This window comes from Podarcis cretensis (assembly GCF_951804945.1).
Source record: "Podarcis cretensis genome assembly, chromosome: 14".
Lineage (NCBI taxonomy): Eukaryota > Metazoa > Chordata > Lepidosauria > Squamata > Lacertidae > Podarcis > Podarcis cretensis.
In genome coordinates, this window is record NC_137183.1 from 7,796,277 (window position 1) to 7,822,038 (window position 25,762).

Genomic DNA, 25,762 nt, shown 5'->3' on the forward strand with positions numbered 1-25,762 from the left:
AGGCGAAAGAGAGAAAGAGAGAGAGAGAGAGAGATATTAGGGTCAAACATGCCCCTTAAGCTAACCTGAAAGGCAAACGCCTCTTGGATCAATTTGTCTCCAAAGACGAAGCTGGAACCAGCTGTGGTGTAGTTCAGGAATGTCTATAAGGGAACAGAGGGTATGTTGAGGAGAATGAGTATGCATAGGACTTTACTCAGTTGCATTGGATAAGGCGGAGACCTAAGTGCTTATTTTGGAACATCTTTCCTGAAATGTACATATGATGTTACAGTGGACAGTTCAAGCATCGTTGTGAAGCCAGAGGTGCTACTCGTGCAAGTCTTATTCAGGGCTCATGACCCTGGTCACCACACAATAGATAGCTTTTCCCCACTGCTGCTCAGAGACTCTCTTTTTTTTTTAACGAGCCCACCACTTCCCCCATAAAGAGCCCTTGCCACCACCATCAGGAAGCTGCCTTATATTAGATTATCTAGTTGAGGGTTGGCAACAGCTATCCAGGGTTTCAGACTGGATCTTCCCTGGTCCTACCTGGAGATGTTGGGGGCCTTCTGCATACAACACTATGGCTAACCGGCATGCTGGGAGCAAGGAAAGATGGCAACAGTCAGAGAGGAAGACTTCTGGCTACTTTGGCCATCTATGGTGACAGTGGCGGGAGAAAGGGAAGAGGAAGTCCCTTCACAGGTGGTGGTATTAAGAGAAGGAGAGCCGTACAGTGGTGCCCCGCAAGACGAATGCCTCTCAAGACGAAAAACCCGCTAGACGAAAGGGTTTTCCGTTTTGGAGGCGCTTCGCAAAACGAATTTCCTATGAGCTTGCTTCGCAAGACGAAAATGTCTTGCAAGTTCCTGTGGGTTTTTTTTTCTTTCCCCCACTTTTTCTAAGCCGCTAAGCCGCTTATCTGCTTATCTGCTAAGCCGATAAGCCGCGAAAAGCCGCGAAAAGCCGCTAATAGCGCTAATCTGCTAATCCATCAATGGGCTTGCTTTGCAAGACGAAAAAACCGCTAGACGAAGAGACTCGCGGAACGGATTCTTTTCGTCTTGCGAGGCACCACTGTATTGACATTGCACTGCCACTGCTGCCACCACCAAAGTTAGGTGGCTCCCCGCCATCTGAATCAGTTCTGTTCCACCCCATTGAGAAAAATAAAACTGCCATGCTAGCTCACTGTCTGTGGACCAGGTTGGTGCTGGAGCAGCTTGATGCACCCCTAATGGAATGCATTCTTATATACCATGAACACCCTGCATTGCCTTTTCCATTTGCCCGGGTCTTTATTTCACATTTTCAAGACATCTGCCACTCCCGCCTTTCTCAGGAAGGGCTGCTCTCATCTCCCTGAGTTAGGATGTTTGGCACATGAAGCTGCCTTGCACCAGGGGTAGCCAATGTGGTGCCCTCTAGATGTTCTTGGGCTGCAAGTCCCATCGTTCATGACAATTGGCCTTGCTAGCTGAGCTGGATGGGAGTTTAGAGTCTAACAATATTCACGGGGCTCTACATTGGCTACCTCTACCTAATACTGAGTCTGAATATTGGTTGAACTTGAACCAACCCAGTCCTGTTTATTCCATCTAGCAGCTGCTCCCCAAGATCTTGAGTAGAGGATGCTACTGGATCTGCAATCCGTATACTTGGGGCTGAATGTGGGAGCCGGGGAGTGCAAAGAATGCACTCAGATATAGTCACTTCCAACAACACTGCTCTGCACCTGAATCTGAGTACCAAGCCACTGGAAGGCCTGAAATCCAGGTTCTGTCCGGATGATGAACACTCCAAGGATAAACTGCAGGCCAAGCCCCCAGAACACAGCTCTCCACGACACCTGCAACACAGCACAAGAGGGAATCTTGCGAATACAGAAACCAAGGGACATGTCAGTGAGAATCAATGATAGCCCCAGGTTGCAGAAGTGCTAACCTCAGGATTAACAAAGCACATTGATTTCTTGAATTCACTGCAGAAGGAGGCAACAATGATCCCCAGCATGAATAGGGTGGTTGCTGTGCAAAGTCCAAAAAATCAGCTCAAATTCTACATATTTCAATTGGATTCTGTGAGAGAGCGCAAATCAACTGAATGGGAGCCATTTGAACTTGTTAGCTGTTGCCCCCAAAGGGAAAGAGCAGGTGGAGTTATCCAGTGTGTCCTAGTGGTTAGAGCATCAGGCTAACACTGGGGAGGTCTACATCCAAACTCTGACTCAGCCATAAAGCTTGCTGGATGACCTCTCAGGCAGTCCCACCTCACACCGGTTAAAATGGGGGAGGGCATGCCTCATAGGCTGCCTGGAAATGTAGGGCATAAATAAACTGTCCTTCATTGCGTGTCTTCAGAAACAGATGCTGGACTGACATCTGTTGGAATGCTCCAGTTCTGAACTTCTGGCATCAAGCAAGGCCTACAACCCACCCACCCCACTGTGACTGTTTTATCATTACGAAGTTCTATCTTGCCCAACCACTCTGCAGGTTTTATTTAAAATCTGGCACCTGAGCTCTAGCAGAATCTCAGCTCAAATCTTTGACTGCTATTTCTCAAGTTAAGCCCCACTGAATTCCGAGAAGATCACTCCCAGGGATAGATACATAGGATTGTGGGTTTTATAGACTGGGAAGGTGGCAGGAAATTGTGGGTTGCAGATCTATCAAATCATCTGCGGGAAATTGTGGGTTGCAGGTGTATCACATCATCTAAGGACCACAGGCCAAAGAAAATGCAGCTACTTACGGCTCCGTGGTGTTTGGAGCAGACAAAGAGCACCAGCACCAGCGCAGTGAAGCCACCCAGGGACACCAACTGCTCTTGCCTCTGGGACATGTCAAGAACCAGCCACACTACCAGGCCAATCAAAATGATTGCACACAGCACCCTAGGAGGGAAGCAGATCACCACCATTGCAGAGATACACCCAGACAGGCTTTGCTAAATAAATGAGATTTGTTGGGGAGGCTATTCTTCACATCCTGATGGTTGGGATGCAAGACTGTGTCCATACATGATTATGGGATTCATCCCCCTCCTCACCCCCTTCCACTGCCTAGCTAAGATAGTTTTATTCTAGCAAGCATGTGGCCTGCTGGATTGAAGAGTTGTAGAACTGAACTGTTGTCTTTTCAGCTCTTTCTTCTGGTACATCACTTGCCAACAGAACTTGGTTGAAGTTCTCTGCCATTTCTATTGGGTTTGGGTTTTTTTTGCCATTTTATTGTATAACATTGAATTTAGGGATGGGGAATAGATTTGATTCAGTAAGCAATTGATGCTGAATCTTTCAAATTTGTACTTTCCCAAACAATCTAGGAACCAAAACGCAACCATCCTTTGAACTTTGCTCTTAACTGGAATTTTGCGATGCAGTTCTCCAAACAAACGGTGTTCACAGAAATATATATTTTAGGGGAAAGTGTGCATAAAAATGAAGCTATTTGTAAAAAAGAACATGCAAAAATGCATTATATTGGACAAAATTGCTTGCAAAAATGTGTACATTAGTCAGAATTGCCCATACAAATGTGTTCATTATAAGATATTTGCACTAAAATGCTGATTAATTTTCATGAGTGTTTACCCCCCACCAAAAGAAAGAAAGAAAGAAAGAAATGCTGCAAAATGTGGAAAACTGTATTTAAGACTGAAAAAATGAGCTGTAGCTTTAAGAAAAATGATAATTTTCAGTGTGGAATAAATCACTGCAGAGCTGTCCATCTACAGCAAGATACATTTACAGAGCGCAACTCTATACAGGTTTACTTTGAGGTACCGTATTTTCCTCCCATAGGGCGCTCCGTCCAGGCTGCTATCCGCAGCGTGGGGATGTCTGCCCGGCGCGAGGGGCGCTCTGCTTCAGGGTGCCCCGCACGCTGGGCAGCAGGCTGCTATCCGCAGCGTGGGGAGCCCTGCGGGAGTTCCCGCAGGGCTCCCCACGCTGCAGATAGCCTCCTGAAGCCTGGAGAGCGAGAGGGGTCGGTGCGCACCGACCCCTCTCGCTCTCCAAGCTTCAGCGAAAGCCTGTATTCGCCCCATAGGACGCACACAGATTTCCCCTTCATTTTTGGAGGGGGGAAAGTGCGTCCTATAGGGCGAAAAATACGGTAAGTCCCATTTTGTTCAGTGGGGTTTACTGCCAGATTAAGTATGTCGAGAACTGCACCATCCTGAGCATATTTGCAAAAGGTTCCCTTGCAGTCTTCATGATGGATGGGGCGGAGATCGCTCCTAAATTTTTTTTATTTTAATTTATTTAATCATTAAATGATTAAATCGCTCCTATTCAGATCTGCGCAGCAAGCCCCAAACTCACCATTTCAGCCATGGCCAGATGCTCCGGCAGCATTTTCGGAAAGGGCTGAACATCTGGAAAATCTTGGAACCCCAGAATTTCTTGACCATGCTATAGATCATGAAACAAACCACCAGGGCAGTCAAAACGACCAAAGCCAAGGCTCGGTCAAAGTCCAGCCAACAGGCTGCAATGAAGTAGGCCACATAGCCTAGAGAGAAGAGACAAAAAGGTCAGGAAATGCACCTTATGGGTCAAGTCCTTTGCCAACAGTGCAACCCCCTGTAGTTGTCAAGATATTATTCTCTCCAGGCCGTTGCACTGAGGTAAGGTACTGCAATGTGGAAATCTAGCAAGTTGCCCCACCTCATTTGGTATTTAAGCCGCATTCAATAGCAAACAGTTGTGGGCAATTCTGGACAGTGGACGTTGGTCCATTAGGACAAAGTGGGGATGGCTCCATCAATCTCAGACTGCCCTTTGCCAACCACTGCCTCCCTACTTAACAACCAGCCTTCTAGTCTTGGTGTTGCATTTGTAGGACTCAGCAGGAAGGTAAAAAAGGTAAAGGTACCCCTGATGTCCAGTCGCGGACGACTCTGGGGTTGCGGAGCTCATCTCGCTTTACTGGCTGAGGGAGCTGGCGTTTGTCCACAGACAGCTTCTGGGTCATGTGGCCAGCATGACTAAGCCACTTCTGGTGAACCAGAGCAGTGCACAGAAACACTGTTTACCTTCCCACCAGAGTGGTACCTATTTATCTACTTGCACTTGACGTGCTTTCAAACTGCTAGGTGGGCAGGAGCTGGGACCGAGCAACGGAGCTCACCCCGTCGTGGGGATTCAAACCGCCAACCTTCCAATCAGCAAGCCCTAGTGGTCTAAACCACAGAGCCACCCGAGTCCCGAGCAGGAAGGTAGATGGTTACAAATGCAGAATTAAGTCTTGAGGTAAATGGCTCTTGCGCCACCTACTGTTAGGCTCCCTGTCTTCTGCCCTACCAGTCCCAATGGGCACCAGGCACAACTGCTTCTAGAGGGCTTCGTAGGGGAGCTATATCCTACAAGTGCTCATCACTTTGCTCTCAATCAAAGATCCCTCCCAATGTTCCATCTGAGCCAAAATTTATTTGGATTTTTTTTTTAAAGCTCCTCCTGAAACACCGGGAGAATTTTGGTCTTCCCCAGGGAACATTGCTTTCATATTGGTGAAGAAAGCAATGGGCTTACTTCCTACACCTTCCTGTCTTAACCTGTTGCTTCCTTCGTACACCGGCTTGAACTTAACAATCACGTTGCATTCAGCATGACACGAGCTGAAATTGCTCAGAATGCTGCGGTTCCTGTACTGCAGGGGGTTGGACTAGACAACCCTTCGGGTCCCTTCAAACTCTATAATTCCAAGGGGGGAAAGCCATTAGAGAATCTCACCTCTTCCCCCCCCCCAAGACTATTCAGCAGAGTGCTCTCCCCCAATGTCACCATCCACAATTGGTGTGGAGACTTTTAGAGGGGTCATATATGATCGGCTCATGTGGCCTAGAGGTTTACCAAAAGGGAAGAAAACCCAAATTATTAGGTGTATCGCCCCACTCCTTCCAGTGTCACAAAAGTGTCAAGGTGTGTGTATGCATAATAGCCTCACCTGCACACAGGATGCCCAAGAAGATCTTCCGTAGTATCTTGGCATGAGCCTTGCAAAAGCACTTTGCTTTAGAGAAAGGCTCAGCTGCTGCATTCTTGATCCTGAAGAGAATCACACCAAGAGAATAAGCCTGGATACATGTCTGAAAGAGGGGGAACAGGGCTGCCATTTGAAGCTCCAGCAGTCCCAGGTGTCCTGCAAGAGGCTGGAGGAGCTTCTGCACCTGTGTGGCTCCCATCATTCTTGTTAAAAGGTGAGGGGGAGTGGCAGATGAGGATGCTTACCTGATGCCCCTTCAAGTCACTGCTGTAGGGACCAGGGATGCAGCAGTATGCACCTTCCCTCCCCCAGCCCCTTCCCTGAGACTGCTGGGGGAGTCTAAAAGGGACACCTCCTCCTGTAAGTACCTGTCCAAACCTTAAGGTATCCTACATTTGCTGGTTGTTTTCAAAGCCTATGATTTATATGGTCTTTTATTGTGATCACTTCTTACATTTGGGGGTTAAGCTGGGCTGGATTTTTCAGCTTTATTGTGGCTTTATTTTTATTTCCACAATGCAAATAAAAATGTCTAACAACTGTTTATGTATGCAGAATGAGTCAATAAAGGATATAGTTTCCATACCTCTGGAAAGAAGTATCATGCACATCATTGCCCTCCTTGATCTCAGAAGGCCAAGGGTTCTCTGCCACCTGCGGGTTTCTGTCTGCTTCCTGCCAAAGGGCACAGGGAAATATTTCCTGTTCATAAATGCTTTTAAAGCAGCAGTTGATATTAATGCACCAGAGGTGGCCTTTGCTCTCTCTGGTCTAGGCATACAAAGGAACAGTTATTCTACTGCTTAGAAGCCTATTTTAGCATTAAGCGCTATATAAATTAATAAACAATGACAGCAACAACATGGTCCTCTTTTGAGAAAGTGCAAAGGGCAGAGCTAACAAGCAGTGGCGGTGTTACCGTGAGCTCTAACGCTGGATTCTCCAAACCTCTGTCGCCAGCTCCAAGTGAAATCCTGACTTCTCCCATCTCTCTGGCACTCTGCAGCTACCTGAAGTTGAACTGCTGGCAAAGACAATGCATAGTCAGTCTGGAAGCAAAGGAGCCCTCGGCACCCTCCTGTCTCAGGATCATAGCAATCCTTCTGTCTGGTCTTGTACTCATTATAAATTGGAGTGCAGACATGAATGGACTGCAAAAGGTCCGAGCTGGGAAAAGAATTGGCCCACTAATAAAATCATAAGCCGATATCTTGCGCTGCCCAGGAGTAGGAACATAACAACATAAAGAGTCCTGCTGGATCAGGTCGATCTAGTCCAACATCCTGTTTTCACAGTTGTCAACCAGATACCTATGGGAAGCCCACAAAGCAGAACCTGAGGACAAGCCCACTCTCCTCTTCTGAGGATTCCAGCCACTGGTATTCAGAAGCATTGTTGCCTTTGCCTATGGAGGTAGATTATAGCCATTGTAGCTAGTCACTCCTCCATGAATTTGCTTGATCCTCTTTTAACATGGTAAGTAAAAGGTGCAGTCTGTTGGGGCCCTTGAAAAATTCAAAACATCACCCTCAAAGAAAAGAGATTCCCCACCTTGACAATGCACACACAGGGCTGCATGTTCTTTTCTTCGCACAGAAATGCTTTGAAAGCAAATGATACGAATGCACCAGAGATGGCCATTGTTTTTCTCTCTCTGGTTTCCTGAACCAGGTATAGAAATGCCCCCTCCCAATCGCTCGATTGTTCGGCTTCCCCCAAATTAAATGCTCTCTTCCCTCAAAATAAATGCTGCCCACCCTAGTGATCTCATCCTGAGTGGCTGGCAAATAACTCACGGCAATATCGAACTCTGTCCTGCTCCTCATGAGACGTAGGGAATTCCTTCTTGGTCAGATCCACTCAGGCCTCGGGCTAGGCAATGGAAAGTTATCAATTAACAGAACAGTCCAAAGAACTGGAGGCAGATCTCCTATCACAGCAAAGTCCTGCTCCTCTTCACTCACGTAGGGATTGTTTATTTTCAGCCTCATTACTTCCTGCTGATAAGTATCATTTTCTGGGAAAGAGCAAGGCAGGTTCCTCCAGATGGACGAGAGACCATCTGACCAAACTCTTCTCTGATCCCTTTATCTAGCACAGGGATGGGGAAGCAGTGGTCCTCCGGATGTTATTTGCAAAATAACAGTACAGTGTCATTTGATGTGCTGGTCAGTTGGGAGAAGACAGTACTCTATTCTTGCCCTGTCGGACTCTTCCAGGAGAGATGGGAAAGGAAATTTGGTCAGAAAATGACAGAGCTCTGTTAAAACTCCTGTTCTTTAGAGCAAGCCAGAAGTGAAATGGGAAGAGGCTTCTTCCTAACACATTCTGGGGACAAGTCTGATACGCAAAGCCCTGCCTACTGGAGTCAGAGGGCTGTGCAACCTGCTCTTGAAAGATATCAGTTCATGGTATGCTGGTCTCAACTTTTAAAGTACAAGCAGAACTGGTTTCTGCTCACATGTAAACCTTACTTCCTGGTGTGTATAGGATTCCAGCCTAAATGCCTCAAAGGACCGCCTTCTCTCACAAGAACTCACTTGGATATTAAGGTCTGTCTCAGGAGCCATTCTGAGGGTCCCTCCATCATTAGAGATAAGGCAGGTGCTAAATGCAGACAGGAACTTTTCGGTGGTGACACGCCAACTCTGTAGCATCTTGCACTTGAAGGCTTGCTTGACACAGACATCCAGTGAAGACCTTTTTATTCTCCCCTGCTGTTCAGATTTAGTTATCTATCAATGACTGGGCTTTTCTGCCACTCCATTTTTTATCTGGTTGTTTTACTTATTTGTATGATTGTTGTTATTTTATTAGTATTTTCAACCTAATTTTAAGTAAGCCGTTCTGGAAGGCCGAGGTCTAAAATAGGCTACAAATCCTATGAATAAATGGAAGATTTACGTTCCTGTTTCTAGAAGCTCCTGTTTCTTAAAACAAAAGCAAAAAAGGGATTCAATTGACTGCAATCAGGAAAAGAATAACCTTTAATCGTTGCAAATTCACTTGCGGAAAACACAACATGCTAAAGTCCCTTTGGAGAGCTGCTGGTGCCAACTGCTTTACCACCAACCTTGGAAGGCACAGATAACAAATTAGCAGCCTCTTTAGTCATACTGAACTGGGCAGTTCTGTTATCTGTTAGCAGTGGTTGTTGGGGTTTTTTTAATAAGAAAAAAATATATTTATGCAGTGATTTTCAAGAGAACAGGGTATATAAAAAATAATTAAACTGATGTATCCTTCATCCCAATACTTCCTGTCCATGGGTGTCTAGATTTCTTGTGACCTATGCTAATTTAAAATTAAAATTCAGAATTAAAAACAATTGAAACAAAATAGTCACGGGAATAGGATGGGTCCTGAAAACACATGTATCTGGTGTCAAAGGCTACTCCATTCGCAAACTGCTGATGACAGGTCTCAGCCACTTCATATAGCTTTTAAATAGCTTGGGAGACAAGATGGAACCATGAGGGTCAAGGCAGCAAATCTCCCATGGTGTTGAAAACAGTGCCTTCCCACAACTTTTTGGAAATAGCCCTGGAGGCAGGAGCAAAATCACTTAGTTCTATTGCCTGCAGTCACACCTAAGTTTGCATTAGAGATAAATTGAGTCTTGGGGGAAGAATGGTTAAATACTGGGCCTATTAGTACCATTGTTAGAGGTAAGCGATTGCCTTCAATATTATGGGCCACCTCAGCCAAATAGGTCCTCCATTCCTACAGCATAAAGTAGCTGTGTTGAGTCTGAACCTCACTGATCTGTCTGTGACAATGGGCTCACAAGCCCCTCATTTAACAGAGTATTACCAATCCACTGTGTGGCAAATTGGTAATTCAGGGGAATTGTAGGACATCATTGCAGTCAAACCAACAATTCCTCCTTGGGCAGATGGGCATGTGAAGAGACCAAGACCCATAGAGCTTTCTTGTAGAATGTGCTAGAGGGAACTCTGTGAGATCACTTCTTTTGTCTGCCTGGGCAGGAAGCTGGAATGCTACCAACTTCCTGCTTACCTGGGCAGTCTTTCCTCAACCAGCTTGCAAGCTGACCACATGTGCGTGTCTGAGCTCAGGCACCATTTTTAAACTTACATTTTGTACTTTTGTAACTTTTGTCGCCTCCATTTTGCTACTGTAATTGCTACTGTAAATAGAAGCTTTGTGTGTGTGTGATAAAGAAATACATAGTAGAAGAAATCTTGTCTGTCTGATCTAGAAATGAAACCATATTTTAAAATAATTTTTGCTTTAGATTTTTATAATCATATATGGTATTTCTCCAATAGCAAACTACCTAGAATTGGAAATAATATTTAGTACACTAACCTTTGTTTAACTCTTTATAAATGTCAGCTTGCTGAGTTATCTTGTACCATTGTGATTCAATTTGCCAGCAGGCAGACCCAGCAATACAGAGTTTTGCTGCTTAGCAAGAGATTTGGGGAAGTTGCTACTGTTCTTCACTTTGATAAGATTACACACTGAGTTCTTGTCTCCCGTTTACTGTGCAAGCAAGTCAGCCAGGCCGTAGCATGAGTACCTGCCAGCCATCTCATCCTAGGTCATCACCTCCTATGCAGCATCAGGCAGGTGAAGTCACTAACATCCATGAAAAAATATACCTAAGGCGAATTCTGGGACTCCAGAATCCACAGATACCTGCACAGTCTCTGGCTCAGGTGTGGGGAACCTCTGGCCCTCCAGATGTTGCTGAACTCCTGCTTGCTGGAGTTGACGGGAGTTGCAGTCTTGCTAAAGAGCTGGGGTGGCTAAAGGTTCCCCACACCTCACCAGAGGAAAAGGATTCTGCATATGCTCAGGAGCACATTTGCCCTGCGGTCTTTGAAATGCTACATCCCACTTGGAGATCAAAGATTTCTGTGCATGCTCCAGGACACTCAGCCAAGGTGCCAGAATTTTGGTCAGCCCAAAGGTAGCTGCTGCACTCTTTAGACACGTCTGCTGAAATTGCTGATAAATTTGCACTGGCTTCCTCGCCCTTTGAGACTATCTGAGGTGGGGACTGGAACAGGCTTGCCTCTTTGAGGACTTGTTAATTTATTTTAGCACTCCTTTGGAAACAAGCGGGTATGTGCTCTTTGCAGTCGACTGGGCATATTTCCAAATGTGAATTCCGCAGAAAAACAACAGACTGTGAAGCATTCATGTGCCCCATGTGCCCATGGCTCTGGAATTCATGTGCTCCCATGCCAGAGAGGTTTTATGAGCAAATTTGATGGTTCCTTTCCCCACTTAGGCCAGACAGGTCCCCCACGTGTCTGCCTTTAATGTTATGGCCCACCATTAAACTTGCATGCACCATGAAATGTGCCGCCCACATGGAAAGAATTGGCTGCATTTACCCTTTTCTCTCCCAATTTGAGTTCCGCCTGAAAATTATGTGGCATAAGTTACAAATGCTTGCAAATCCATTCCCCTGCTTAATTCACAGAGTGCAGAAGGGTAGTGATATTATTAAGCCCCCTGCAGCAAATGTAGAAAAAGAGAGCCACCAAGCACCTTAGAAACAAATGGATTTATCGTGGCAGAGCCAGTCATAGGGCTAGAGCAGGCATCCCTAACCTTGGCCCTCCAGCTGTTTTGGGACTACAACTCCCATCATCCCCAGCTAACAGGACCAGTGGTCAGGGATGATGGGAATTGTAGTCCCAAAACAACTGGAGGGTCAAGTTTGGGGATGCCTGAGCTAGAATGTTTGGGATTAAAGCATTCTGCATATCTGATAAAAAGCACAAATCCACAGGGTTCCCCCCTCCCATCAATCTGTGGGGAATTTGATGCCCCTCCCCCCTACAGCCTCCAAAGGGGGGTGGGGTTGTAGAGAAACAAATCTCTGGGCTCCGTTGTTATACAAAGCTTAATAGAAATGATAAATGGAGATGATATGAAATGGAATTACAAACAATACAGAATGTATACAGAAAAGGGGAAATAGAAAATTGAATATATGGTAATTCACACAAAATCCAGTAAAATATGACTGATTGAATGATTAGCAATTGGATATGATTTGCATGCAGATTAGCAAATGGCGAGCACTGGCAAAGCAATAAAAGGCACTAACATATTCGATAATAATTTTTTAATTAATTTTCAATTTCAGTCCAATAATAGCCTCATTATAACGATACCAAACTATAATACAAACACCTATTGTTCAAATACAAAATTATATAATTTAGGTGGCTCCCATTTGCTAGAATTGATGGTTGATTATTTTATTTCTGCGTTCCAAAATCTTACGAATTTCAATTACATGCCGGTCAAAAAAATAATGCCTTATACAACAACTGCAAGATTCACTCCATAAATAATAAAGGATGGGGAAGAGTCAGCTCTAAGACTCCATCGTAAACCTTTTGCAAAATAGAGTTTCCCTCCCTTTTTCCTTTTTTTACACGAACAGTTCTGTTTGATGTTAACTTCCATATCTATAATATGGATAAGGCTTGGTTTCTAACTGCCTCAACCGTTCCTCATAAGGCTTGGTTTCCAGACCCTTCATCATCCTGGTCACCCTCATCTGCTCACTTTCCAGCTGCTCAATATCTTTCTTCAACTTGCCTGCACTGACTGGCAGCAGCTCTCCAGGGTTTGGAGGGAGGGGGACATTCCCAATCTCCCAGCCCCCCCCCCCGGAGATGCCGCCCAGGATGAAAGACCTGCATGCCAAGCAGATGGTCCAATCCTGCGCTATGGAGATGCCTAGCCTGCCTGGAAGGGCATGGGGCTGCAGGAAGGATGTGAAATGAAGATGCAGCCCAGCTGCAGGCGGAACAGCAGGTGCCTCTGAGTTCTGACAGAGCATCACCACTCAGGAGGGGCCAGGGCCAGGTCCTGGGGGGGGGGGGCTTGCCACAGTGACAAGTGTGGGAATGTTCAGGGATGCAGGGGAGGATATATTGTCTGACAATACCCTTTCCAACTTGTGTTAACAAGTTTACAATTTTAGCAGAGTAACATTCCCCCTTTTAAATTTGCAGCGGATGCGTTTGCTCAGGCTCGCTAAAGCCTCTATAATAACTGTTCTGGTAAAGGTAAAGGGACCCCTGACCATTAGGTCCAGCTGTGGCTGACTCTGGGATTGTGGCACTCATCTCACTTTATTGGCCGAGGGAGCCAGCATACAGCTCCCGGGTCATGTGGCCAGCATGACTAAGCTGCTTCTGGAGAACCAGAGCAGCACACGGAAACGCCGTTTACCTTCCCGCCAGAGTGGTACCTATTTATCTACTTGCACTTTGACGCGCTTTCGAACTGCTAGGTTGGCTGGGACCGAGCAACGGGAGCTCACCCCATCATGGGGATTCGAACCGCCAACCTTCTGATTGGCAAGCCCTAGGCTCTGTGGTTTAACCCACAGCGCCACCCATGTCCCTCATAAAAAGGTTTACTCACATATCATTCTGTTTACAATCGGATCCCAGAAGGCAGACTTAGCTTAGAAAAGCAACATACACTTGGAAACTATTCCATAAGTAGTCCCTTTGTCCTCTCTTGGCTGGAGCCAAGAGGGCATCTTTGGCTAAGCAGATATTGCTTCTTCGATGCATGTAGTGAAAGAGAGATGGCTGCCCTGCCCTGTGCTTTTGTGATTACCTGCACAGGTGAGGCCACACCTACCTCTAGTCACATGCAGAGGAAGTCTGTCCCAGCCCAGAAGGAAACAGGACAAACATTCTGCTGCCTGGACAAACATTCCTCCCCATGTGTAAACATGTTCACTCTAGGAATGTTGTACTTGACTGCTCTTGTGTTTCACATCCCACAAGGACCCGCCCTCCTTTGTGACATCTCTTGCTTCTCCTTTAAAAGCCACTGACTTGCAGGCGGCCATTGTGGGTTAGTAAGGAGAGGTCAGAGGAGAGAGGAGGTGGTGGCAGTTGGTGGAGAGTAGACGGAGGATTAGTGAATTGTTCTTTTTCTGTTTTCTTACTTTGATTTCATTTATTACTTTTATTTTATTTGATTTTTATTTTCTTTTATTCTTTTCTTTTAACACTTTTATCTTTTGTTCTGTTTTAATATTTTTGTTTTTTGTGCACATCTGTGCATATTCTGTATATATTTTGTACATTTTTATTTTTTATATAGAGGAGTAGTTAGGGTTAAGTGTAAGGTTAGGGCAGGGGTTAGGTATAGACTTAGGGCAGGGGTTGGGGTCAGATTTAGGCTTGGGTGGGCATTTCAGATAGTTAGTTACTTTAGATAGGAGGGTAGGATCTTTTGTGGACGACATGGGGAGGCTGTAAGTAGCATCACTTTCTCTTCATTACCGGGGGGGGGGGGGGTGAGTCTGTTTCCCAGCCAAGTTGTCCTGGCCAAGTCCCTAATCCACGTAGGTTGGATCCACTCTTGTCCTTGAGATGGCTATGGGAAAACAGGAGGGCAGTGATTATCACCCAAGCAGAAGGGTTGCTGTGTACATGGTCTCATGCTTCAGGCTGCCCCTAGCCGTGTCCCAAGTGCCTCCTCTGGTAGCATTGGAACGGTGTCAATCCAATGTTGGATTGCTTTTATATGAATAGTTGAAGGTTTTCCCGCTGCATGAGTAGGCGAGTGCTATGACCAGATATCATCTTCTTCTATCACGCATAGCCGAGTAAGATTGACTTCCATGAACAGCGAGTTTTAACCGTGAATCCGTAAATGATTGTGGAGGCCACTTCTGGATCCACACGTCTTTCCACAGTGGGAACAGTTTTCTGGGCGGGAGTTGATCACAGTGAGGGTTTGCCAAGTGTGCCTTCCTCTTAGCACGCTTCTCCCTTGTGTCCTGACTTCAAGTGTCTTCAAAGCCCATGACACCTTTGGTAAAGGCTGTTCTCCTATTGGAGCGCTTGCAGGCCAGTGTTTCCCAGCCATTGGACATGACCAGTCGAACGAAGTTGGTGTTGAAGAATCATTGCTTCAACACTAGTGATCTTTGCTTCTTGCAGGACACTGGTATTAGTTCGCCTGCCTTCCCAAGTGGTGTGTCACATTTTTCGGAGATGCCATTGATGGAATCTTTCAAGGAGTTGGGGATGGCATTTATATCCATGTTTTACAAGCGTACAGCTGGGTTGGTAGTGCAAGAGCCTAGACTGAAACTTAAAAGACTAGTTTCAATGGACCAAGAATGGTTTTCATGGCTGGTTCTGACTTTCCTCTTTTCCTAGTAGGAATTCCTACTTGTAGAGCAGAGGCCACGGCTGGTCGGCAGCTGCAATGCCTGTGTGCTTTGTTCTGTTGTTGTTCAGTCGTGTCCAACTTTTCGTGACCCCATGGACCAGAGCACACCAGGCACTCGTCTTCCACTGCCTCCCGCAGTTTGGTCCAACTCATGTTGGTAGCATTGAGAACACTGTCCAACCATTTGGTCCTCTGTTGTCCCCTTCTCCTTGTGCTCTCAGTGCTTTGTTCTAGAGGGTGCTGTTTTGTGGTGCTCACTGGTTGCTATTGGACAGTTCTTTGGATAGTCTGAGCAGATTGGTTGAGTGGCTTGTGAGTGAAAGGCTCAGCCTTCATTAGGGCAAATGTTCTACCCTTATTTATGGGAGCCTTTGGAATAGAAAAAGGAAAGGACTGTGTCAGGATATGTTTTGTGGGGACATCTGCAGAAGTGAAGGTGTTGATTTGGGGTACAGTCGGAGGGGGGGTATGGTGCCTGCTGGAGGGGGAAACCCCCCGCCACCCTCCAAAACTTCCGGTAACAGTGTTAATGGATGACCCAAAGCTCTCTCCTCTCCCTATTCATTTCATTTGCTTCATGAAATTTATACACTGCTTGACTGCACAAATGAGGGGACCAGGCTCTCTGGGTCCTGGCATGGCCGTAGCTCTTGAACCCAGAGCACTTGGGACCACCTTTCTCTCTCTGCCAGCCCTTCATGCTCTGGGCTGCCTCTTTCAGGCTCTGATGATGCCCCTTCAGGTCACTGAACTGCAGAGAGATGGAAGGAATTGGTCATGATGGGCCAGCAAGGATCGATTAGGCTCCACATACGTATTTCTGTTCTGCCAATTTGGCAGTGGTTCACTGTTTTCTCCAGACGCCCCTCCTCACACACAAACACCCCCCAAGAATTGGGGCTGCTGGTGTCTGAGTCGCTCTTTCCGCTCATCTCTTCTAGGATCAGGTGCTTAAGGTGCTTGTTCAGGCACTGCCACAGGGTGGCGCCCCAGCAAGACCCAGAGCAGCCCGTGGCGCCAGGTGAGCAAGTGGCCCTCCTTTTTTGGACTGAGGAGGGCAGGAATGGGCATGGGGGGCAACCAGTCCAAGGATGCAAAAGAGGACTCGCCTGTTCCCATGTCCTTCTGTTTACAGTTTTGCTGCAGTTCCGCATCCCAGCCCCAGGGGTGAGTATTGGAGAAAACAAGAGCAGGGACTGGATCCCTCAGACCTGCCCTCCCCACGCCCCCACGCTCTTTGCCCCCCACTCTGCACTCTCAGATGTGGAGAAGCCCTCCCCTCACGAGGAACTGATAGCCTGACTTTTGCATTTCAGCTACTGGAGGATGAACAGATCTACGTCCTGGGGGTCATCCAGAGCTGCCAGACAATTGAGCTCAGGGGGCTCCGATCCCTGAAGTGCTCCAAGCAGGAGACGGCCCAAGCAATTCTGGTGAGTGATGGGTGGTGTGGGGGGAAGGGGTTGTGCATCTGCGGAGAGGACCCTGCTGGCTTAGGGCATGGGGTTTCCATTCCCCTGCAAAGCCAAGCCTGGTGTTTGGGATCGGAGCTGATATTCCTCCTCTGTTCTCTTCCAGGACATCTTGGGGCCCTTGGAGCACTTCAGGGATCGCCCCCTGACCCTTGCCTTGGAGGCTCTCCTCCAGTTGAGTGGGGTCTTTGGCGTGGATGGGGTTGTGGGTAGGGGGTAGAACTCCAGGGGGAAAGAGCAGGCGGGAGGGAGAAGGGGGCAAGGGAGAATCTAACCTTCTCATCTCTGCAGCACCATGAGGCCCAAATTCAGCTGTGATATGATCAGTGCGATCCTGCACAGGACATTGGAGGCCATGCTAAAAGGGGCCGAGGAGGAGGAGAGAGAAGTATGCCCTTTGTTTTGACTTCCCTTCACTGCTCTTTCTTCTTTGTCACACACTTGCAGAATCCAACCCAGCATTCAAACTTTCTTCTCTCTTTTCCCACAGGAACTGAAGAGGCACTTCCGGCTCCTGCTCGGGAGTCTCCTTATGGAAGCCCCCAAACCTGGCACTCTCCTCCACCTTCTCAGTGTAAGTGTCCCGATGGCATCAGGGGTGGTTTTAGTGTTGTTGTCCCCCCCCCCAATGGACTGCACCATTTCTAGGGCCCCCAATTTGGTCCAAGACCAAAGCTGGCAAACCCTCATGGTCCAGAAGTGCCAGGGACTCCGTGGTGCGGGCAGTGGGGGCCGCTTTGACCCCGACTGGCCCCTGACTCTCAGACACTCTTTCCTCCTGCAGGACCTCCAAGGATATGCCCTGGGGGAAAGTGGGGAGGCTCAAGAACTAGCGGCCAGCAGCATTTCCTTGCTGCTGGCTATTGCCCGGAAATACCCCAACCTCAGAGTAGGTACCTTGCCTTCTTCTATTCATTTCTTTGGTTACTTCCATCCCCCCAAGATCACATCCCCAAGTGATATTTAGCACAGATGATGCGGGGTGTGTCTCTGGGGGTCAGGATGAGGCCAGAGGCTTTTCCTTCCCCCTTTCCTGCTGCTGCCCTTCCACCTCTGCCCAGGAGGCTGCAGGGCCCAGGGAGGTCCTCTGGAACAAGGCATTGGGCCCAAGACAGAGGGAGACCCATCCTTCCTGATTTGGCGCTGCTTCTGTGCTCTCTTGCTCCCATCTGACCCCAATTTTTCTTTCCTCTGCAGATGATAGTAGTTCGGCCGGACCTGGCTTGCTTCCGCTTGAAGCCGAAAGAAGGTAAGCCCCACACCTTGGAGACAGTGCCCTTTGACTAAAGGCCTGTGGCAAAATCTCATTTTCATTTTCATTCTCTTCCATCCAGATGACATCATCACTGAAGATATATAAGTAGTGTGGACCTCGGGCTCCATTGGATACCAGAGAGAGGCCAACATCCAAATGCACTCAGCAGGTAAGACTTTCTCAAAAGCCCATCTGTAGTTAGAGATGCCCTGTTTCATCTGCGAGAAAAGCAGGCACTCCTGGCGTCCTGCGTACCATTTTTCTCTTGCAGGTGACAGAATGATGCCGGCAAGACCTCCTTCTCCATCTTTTCGTGGCGGCAGAAGGGAAGCAGTGGCTGTGGGACCAGATCAGGTTCTACACTGTGAGATGTCCCCTCCTGCTACCCTTGGCAGCTAAGCATTTTTACAGGCTAAGTCACTTTAGTGAGCACACCACTGCTTGATATACATCCAAGTTTTGTTAAAAGCCACCGTGGTCCAAACTCCAGAGAAAGGTGCTGTGAAAGAGAATAATAATTAAAAAATCAACAGCAGCAATCTTGTTTTCTCCTCCTGCCACAAACACAACCCTCTTACTTGTCCAGGGTAATGGCAGCACACAGCAATTATTCTAAGAAAGCTACTGGAATAGCTATCCTGTATACAGTGGCCTGGAAAACTGAAAAATTGACCATCACATACAAGTTAGCTGAATCCTTCAAACTAGTTAGCGGTTTGGATTCCCAGCTTTTTATGGAAAAATTGTACCATCTACTGGTCACTAACTTCACAAGAAAGAACTCTGGGGAAATAGAAAACTACGTATTACACTACAGTGCAGATGTAATGCCCCAAACTCAAGAGCTGCAAGGAGAAAGCTCACAGAAACAAAAGGATGGTTTCTTTGGAGTGAATTCCCTATTTTGCTTTCCCCAAGACAGAGTGCAATTTATGATTTTCAGGCACTAAAACATGTGGGACTTGCACTGCACGTGTGCTATCGTGAAACATGGGGTTTGCACCACCCAACGTTGCAGAGGGCAATTTGCATGTGTTTGGCACTGTTTCGAGTGAATCAGACATCGGGTTTTTGGTGAAACTGTGACCCCATTAATGTAGCACGCTAAAGAAAATATTAGGTTGGACCTTTTGCAAATACACTAGATCAGGAGTCACCAACTTCTTTGATTCATGGGCATTTTTGCAAACAGGAGAAACTGTCAGGTACCACACTTACCCCACAGTCAAGCACATGCTGCAGTCTATTGGCTACAACAGAATGTTTATTTCAACCCACATTTCAGCAAAGGGAGGATGCGCTGTGGGTACCAAGTACCATATTTTTCGCTCCATAGGGCACACCGGACCATAAGGTGCACCTAGTTTTTAGAGGGGCAAGCCCAGGTCCCCCCCAGCCCCAAAGAGCAAATAAGCCAAGACACCGAGCGGGACGGATCCAGCTGGGAGAGGCTGCGTGCGGTTAAAGAAGCAATAGCCGCATGCAGCCTCTCCCGGCAATACCCCCACCTCCTGCAAAAGCCCACAGGAGCCGCACACCCTTTAAGGAGCGCGCGGCTCCTGTGGGGTTTTCTACGAGGAGGGAGAAGGGACTGACTAGCCGCGTCAGTCCCTTCTCCCTCCTGGGGAAAAGCCTGCAAGAGCCACGCGGAGCTCTTGGGGGCTTTTCCTGCCTGCCTCCCCCCTGCATTCGCTCCATACTTACTTTTTAGAGGGAGAAAGTGTGTCTTATGGAGCTAAAAATACAGTAATGCTTCTGTAGGCACATGTGCACCTGCAGACACACTGGCAACTCCTGCACTAGGTTACCTGCCAGGAACACAATTCATTATATTTTGTATTGTAGTGTTATATAATGTTCCTAATATATTTTTTTGAAAGAGATTTTAAAATGAAGGTGGGGGGGGGGCAAATACGGCTGGTGCCTACTGGGTATCCCTGATTTGAATGAGATCTTTGGCAGATTTATGATTTGCAACAAGTATATACAGACCATTACTAATTTTATTGCCGGGCAAAAAAAACTGACAAAGGGATGAAGTAGGTGTGACACATGATCCTGTCTCCCTTCCTCAAGGGATCTTGTTTGAAGTGGGGCCTTTATTGGAGATGGAATATGTAATTCCAGTGCTGTTTTCCCAACTTACTAGTTCCATGCCGCTATTAGGTGGGCTTGGAGGAAAGGCAGGTACCTTTTTAATTGCATTTATGTATCACTCTTCTGCTAAGACACCTGTAATGATTTACAATTAAGGTGATATGAAAATGCTGTCTCAATTTCCTCCTCCAAGGTTATGTGCCGCAGTGCCCCAGAAGTACCGGAAAGGGTTACTTCCGGGTTTCCACTTGCGCACGCGCAGACGCGCAAAATGTCACGCGCATGTGTAGAAGCGGCAAATCACAAACCGTGCGTGCACAGACGCGGGTTGCGTTCCTTTCAGGTTGCAAAAGGGGCTCCGGAACGGATCCCGTTTGCAACCAGAGGTACCACTGTATATATAACCAAAATGAAAACATCCTGACATCCCTCTGTGGCTACTTTATGAACAAGGAGGGGAGATCCGATCAGAATTCCTTGCATGGTATCTGCATTGGCTCTGCTATTATGAGCTTTTTCTATGGAAGGAATTGTTTAGGTTTACATCCCCGCTTATTGGGGCAGTTTTAGAATCTTTTTTTTTTTATATAATAATTTTTATTAATTTTCCAATTTTTAACACAAAACAACAACAACAACAACAACAACACAAACATCAACAAATACAAAGATATCATTTCTTAACCTCATTTTCATAAGCCTCTTTTCTCGGACTTCCCCATACCTCACCCTTTTTGCATCCTTATTTTACAGTTTTTCAACAACTCTTTTTACCAATTAAGTTTAAGCTCATTATCATTCTCAATTTTACCTTAAATCATCAAACAGATTTAGCTGCAATTCTGCATCTCCCTTCCCCTTGACATTTCATCACTCCTCTATTTTACAACAGTTCTTAAGATATACTTTAAACTTCTTCCAATCTTCCTCCACTGTCTCTTTCTCTTGGTCGCGGATTCTGCCAGTCATTTCTGCCATGGGGCAGTTTTAGAATCTGCTCGAACATACACTGACCCTTAATTTTTTTTTTTAAAAAAAGAGTAAACTGAACGCAACATGTCCGTAACTTGATGTGTACATTTGACGCCCAAACCTCACCGTTTCCAGGAAGCGTTGGAAACGGCCAACCTTTCCCTTGCCCAGCGCCGAGGGAAACGAGAGGAAGCTGGGGCACCGCTAGGAGGCGCTGCGGTGTACCAAGCGGCTCCCACGACGGCTCTGTCACCTCAGGAAAGCGGCGGCGAAGGCCGCGGGGGAGGCCCTCGCTTCTATCCTTCAGCCTTCGAGCCAAGAAAGCCGGGAAGAACCCGAAGTTGACCACAACCTCTCCAACCATCTCGGAGGTAGGGGCCGGAGCAAAGCCCTCAGCCGCCGCCCAAGGGCCGCGCCGCCTCAGCCGCCCCCTCGACGGCCAACCGTCGTCGCCTCACATTCAAATCAAGCGCGCGAGACAGACAGCAACGGCCGCTCTCGGAAGGGGCGGGGCTAGAATACAAGGTTTTCAACGTCAGCACGGCGGCGTGCTCAGCCCAGGAGGGGCGGGGCGGGGCGAGGAAAGTGACTGTAGAGCCTGCAAAAGGGTAGAGTGGCGCAATGCCTCACCTAGGCCACGAGGAAAGTACAAGAAGCTCCTTTTATCTTTAGGGTTTTGGTTTTTTTTAGCTTCTGAGGGTTTTCCTGCTGCAATCGAGCGGTGGATTCGTTTATATAAAGCGCCTCCCTCCAGGCTCGCCCTATCCCCAGGCAGCCCGGCGTCTGTCTGAAAGCGGAGGCAAGCCTAGAGCGCAGGCGCGCGCGCCCCTTGAGAACAGCTGCGCTAAAGCGCATGCGTTCGAAAGGAAGGCGGTGAAAGCGGTTACGACCATTCCTAGCTCGAGAACGAATGACATCATTGGCTGTGACACTGAAGAGGGCGGCTGCGTCCCCGACTCTCATCTTCCCTGGTAGCTCGCCGTGATCGTATAGTGGTTAGTACTCTGCGTTGTGGCCGCAGCAACCTCGGTTCGAATCCGAGTCACGGCAGGAAGGCATTTATTTTTCTTTTTCTTTTTCTTGTTCAAAGGAAAGGTGGTTTTGCTTTATTGTGCTTTTGTAACGTGGAACCTAAGCATTGCTCCCAAATGCCAGGCTCGATTTGCGGGAAGGCATTTGGAGACGCAATGGTGTATAGGGCTGAATTGAGCTGTGCGATTTATTTTATTTTTTTACGGCTAGAAGAGCGGTTGGTTTCTTTTCATTTGTGTCTTTATCATGCAAAAACGTAGCGTTGCACCCGGATTCCAAGCATGGCACCGGATTAGACTTGGTTTATGCAGGTACTATGAGATCGCTACACACATGATTTCCATTCGTAGCATTCTTGCATTATAGCCTGCTCCATCTCCAAAGAGTGGCGTTAGTAACAAAGGCTTCCCCACCGCCACAAACAGAATAAATTTTATTAAAATGCAATTACATTTGACCAGCCTAATTAGATCTTGTTTGTCAGTAAAAAAAGAACAGAAAGCAAATTAAAAAAATAAACACCTAGGGTGGCACACAATATTGCAATGGTCAGGCTTGGGCTTGGCTGGGTCCTCAATCAAAAGGCCTTTCATAAAGAGACTACTGTGGGGCATACAGCTATCTGTTCCTTGCATTCAGGCTTTTGTGGGCATCTCCAGATCTGACTCCCCTGATGCCCTCTGTCTGGGGGTGCTCCCAAGGAAAGCTTGAAAACTTCAATTGGTTGAAGAGGTGGCTGCCAGGCTCCTTCAAACTGGTTGGATAGTCAGCTTGCATTGCACAGATCTTGAACCAACACTGCCCATCTGTTTCTGGGCTCAAATCAAGTGCTGTTTTTACCATGAAGTCCTAAACCGCCTAGGAACAGAATATTTCAAAAATAGTATTCTTTCATATAAATATGCTGAACAACTTTATTTATCTTGTAGGACCCTGCTTTGGGTCCCCTACCTTTGAGATCTAGGGGTAGGCAACACAGGCATACAGTGGTACCTCGGGTTACATACGCTTCAGGTTACATACGCTTCAGGTTACAGACTCTGCTAACCCAGAAATAGTGCTTCAGGTTAAGAACTTTGCTTCAGGATGAGAACAGAAATCGTGCTCCGGCGGCGCAGCGGCAGTGTGAGGCCCCATTAGCTAAAGTGGTGCTTCAGGTTAAGAACAGTTTCAGGTTAAGTACAGACCTCCGGAATGAATTAAGGACTTAACCTGAGGTACCACTGTACTGCATTTGTGAGACTCCTGCTGCAGGCTGTCCATTATCCACTCAACAGCTGAAACCAAAATTTATTTTCATTTATTTACTCACTTCCCATAAAATATCTCAAGTAGGTTACGGTCACGATTAATATACCACTGTATGTGGCATTTTACAGGTGCAAGAGTCCTATGCCCTGAGGAGCATACAGTCTAAAACCTGGCACAGGAGAAACAATAGAGGACGCTGAGGCAGGGATAAACAGGAGAATACATGGCTGTCAAATGTGCTCCGGTTTGGTGCTGGAAGATGAACACATTTTCATATAATTTATTGAAAGCACATGAGTGGAGCAGTGGGTTTTCATGCACCATCTCCAAGCATGCACCAACTCTGCCTGTTCAGCTTTGTGCATGTGCACAGAAGTTGCACACGTGTGATCCGAAACTCTCTGGTGATGTATCAGGAATCTCAGGAAGCCTGTTTTTCCAGTGTTCCTGGTCATGTGCCCAGAATCTACGGGCAGGTTTAGCTGAACAATACATGGCAGGCAAGAGTGAAAATGGTGTGCTTTATGCTCCTCTCTCCCCCGCCCCCCCATCTTTCCATGTGTTCAATATAAAAAGGGTATATTCTATGCATGTGCATTAACAGCAAGATATACACCTGTTGGGGCTGTACACACCATACATTGTAAATACCCCCCCCCCCAAAAAAAGGATCCTGGGTACTGTAATTTATGCCTCGCAGCACCTTTAACAAACTATGGTTTCCAGGATTCTTCAGAGGGGATGAAATGTGCTTTCAGTGTATGGCGTGTGCATGCAGCCAAGCCCCACAGAACTCAATGTGTGTCAAGGTACACACGGCTGCAATCTGGCTTGTCCTTTCTAGAGAACAACTCCTCTGATCTTAGCTCTCATAGGATTGTGACACCATGCTCCAATCCCACACATTTACCCTGGGTTTTCTTCTGAGTAGTTCGGCCCCTGATTGCACGTGCACTAGATTTCACTGTGTATAAGGCAGTCCTTGGAGCAACTCCACAATTGCCTACCCTTGTCTCCCATAGGTTCAGGTCGGGGGTCACAAGCAAAAGACTTCAGCCAGGAGATAGAAGCAAAACAGTGGCCAGTAGGCCTGATCTTTATTGTTGCAGCAAGATTTCAAACTACTACACACAAGAGGCAGAGAGAAGCCCCAAACAATGGTTAGATCAGTACAGTGGTACCTTGGGTTAAGAACTTAATTCGTTCTGGAGGTCTGTTCTTAACTTGAAAGTGTTCTTAACCTGAAGCACCACTTTAGCTAATGGGGCCTCCCACTGCCACTGCGCGATTTCTGTTCTCATCCTGAAGCAAAGTTCTTAACCTGAGGTACTATTTCTGGGTTAGCGGAGTCTGTAACCTGAAGCGTCTGTAACCCGAGGTACCACTGTATTTTATAGTTTCCCAAAGTTTCCCATTTCCGGAAGCATCATCAAGACATCATAGATATGTCACAGAAAAAGTTGTTGTCTCAGGTAGAACCTGAGATCCAGGCATGGCCCTGTCACTCAAATATACTCCCATCAGAGTACAAAGGATGTTTGTCAAATATCCCCCTTTGTCTTGTCTGGGCTTCATCCCACTATGGGCTGGCTAGGCATTGTGACTGAGATGGTTATCTGCCTGACACTCTTGGGGCAGGATATCACCCCTGGACTTGACTGTACATTTCAGGGCTTGTGGTGGGCTCACTCACCCCTCCCCTTACACCTCACTTCCCTGAGTCCTAAATGCCATTGGAACATTGACACCAGGATGCGATTTCTTATGATTTCCTAAAGTTTCCCCATTGAGCCAGTACATTGATAAATTTATCAGTGAACTGCTATATCTATATTTGGTACTGTGCAGCTGAGTCTCTTTGTCTTTACCTCCTAGTGTGGAGAGGCAAGGCTGGTGGGGGAGGGAGGTATCTCACCCCTCTTCCAATTTCCCGGTAACAACTGTCAGAGACCGGTGGGGGTGCAGGGGGGGCCGGCCGCACCGGGCGCAACATCTGGGGGTTAGGGTTAGGGGGCGCAAATCCACGGGTTAGGGGGCGCAAATTACTTGCCTTGCCCCGGGTGCTGACAACCCACGCTACGCCACTGTCAGAGACCCGAGCAACACAGGGACCATATTTTTTAAAGGGGTGGAATCCGGGGCTATGCTTGGAAAGGGGGCCCGTCGATGGGGAGGGGGACGTGGTGGAACGCACGGGAAAAGGAACCCCCGCCCCCAAGGCCCTGTTAAGGCTATGGGGTCTCTGGGAGGCCAAGGCTCCGCGCGGGAGCGATCGGGGGCGCTCCGTGGCGATCAGCGCCCCGTCGCCGAGCTTGCGCCCCAAAGGCCCGATGCGTCTCGGGGAGCCGCGCGCCGGGAAAGGAGGGGGAGATCGGGGGCGATGGGCGGGCACAGCGCTTCCGCACCGGCCGGCTAGGCGAGCAGGAGCTCCGACCGGCACTTCCGCGGGCCCGGGACCGGGACCGCCGCCGCTGCTGCTCCGCGTGCGCCCCGCCGCCCCGGGGCGC

General features: G+C 47.6%; 1 protein-coding gene and 1 long non-coding RNA gene across 5 annotated transcripts in view; one reads left to right on the plus strand and one right to left on the minus strand.

Moving 5' to 3' along the window:
• LOC307202901 (sodium/nucleoside cotransporter 1-like) overlaps window positions 1-8,478 on the minus strand; it is a gene marked incomplete at its 3' end in the record, with an annotated part of 27,805 nt that extends 19,327 nt beyond the window's left edge. The window contains exons 1-8 of one of the 3 annotated variants that reach the window (XM_079953287.1): window positions 7,772-8,478; window positions 6,895-6,996; window positions 6,562-6,650; window positions 5,937-6,037; window positions 4,313-4,502; window positions 2,740-2,881; window positions 1,721-1,834; window positions 66-143 (exon numbers count right to left, since the gene is read on the minus strand). In XM_079953287.1, the coding sequence (XP_079809413.1) occupies window positions 66-143; window positions 1,721-1,834; window positions 2,740-2,881; window positions 4,313-4,502; window positions 5,937-6,037; window positions 6,562-6,650; window positions 6,895-6,963 (783 nt within the window). In that variant the 5' untranslated portion in view covers window positions 6,964-6,996; window positions 7,772-8,478. The other 2 variants (XM_079953288.1, XM_079953289.1) reach the window with 2 other exon arrangements.
• A 5,999-nt stretch (window positions 8,479-14,477) lies between these two features.
• Window positions 14,478-19,248, plus strand: LOC307203012. Of its 2 annotated transcripts, XR_013833067.1 has the most exons (7): window positions 14,478-14,788; window positions 15,413-16,295; window positions 17,375-17,537; window positions 17,846-17,897; window positions 17,983-18,072; window positions 18,175-18,399; window positions 18,490-19,248. It is a non-coding gene; the product is annotated as an uncharacterized lncRNA (long non-coding RNA). The 2 variants fall into 2 exon arrangements; XR_013833068.1 differs by lacking the exon at window positions 18,490-19,248 and adding exons at window positions 16,312-16,343; window positions 16,493-16,609; window positions 16,755-17,222 and having other exon boundaries at window positions 15,413-16,197; window positions 17,433-18,395.
• The last annotated feature ends 6,514 nt before the right edge of the window (window positions 19,249-25,762 follow it).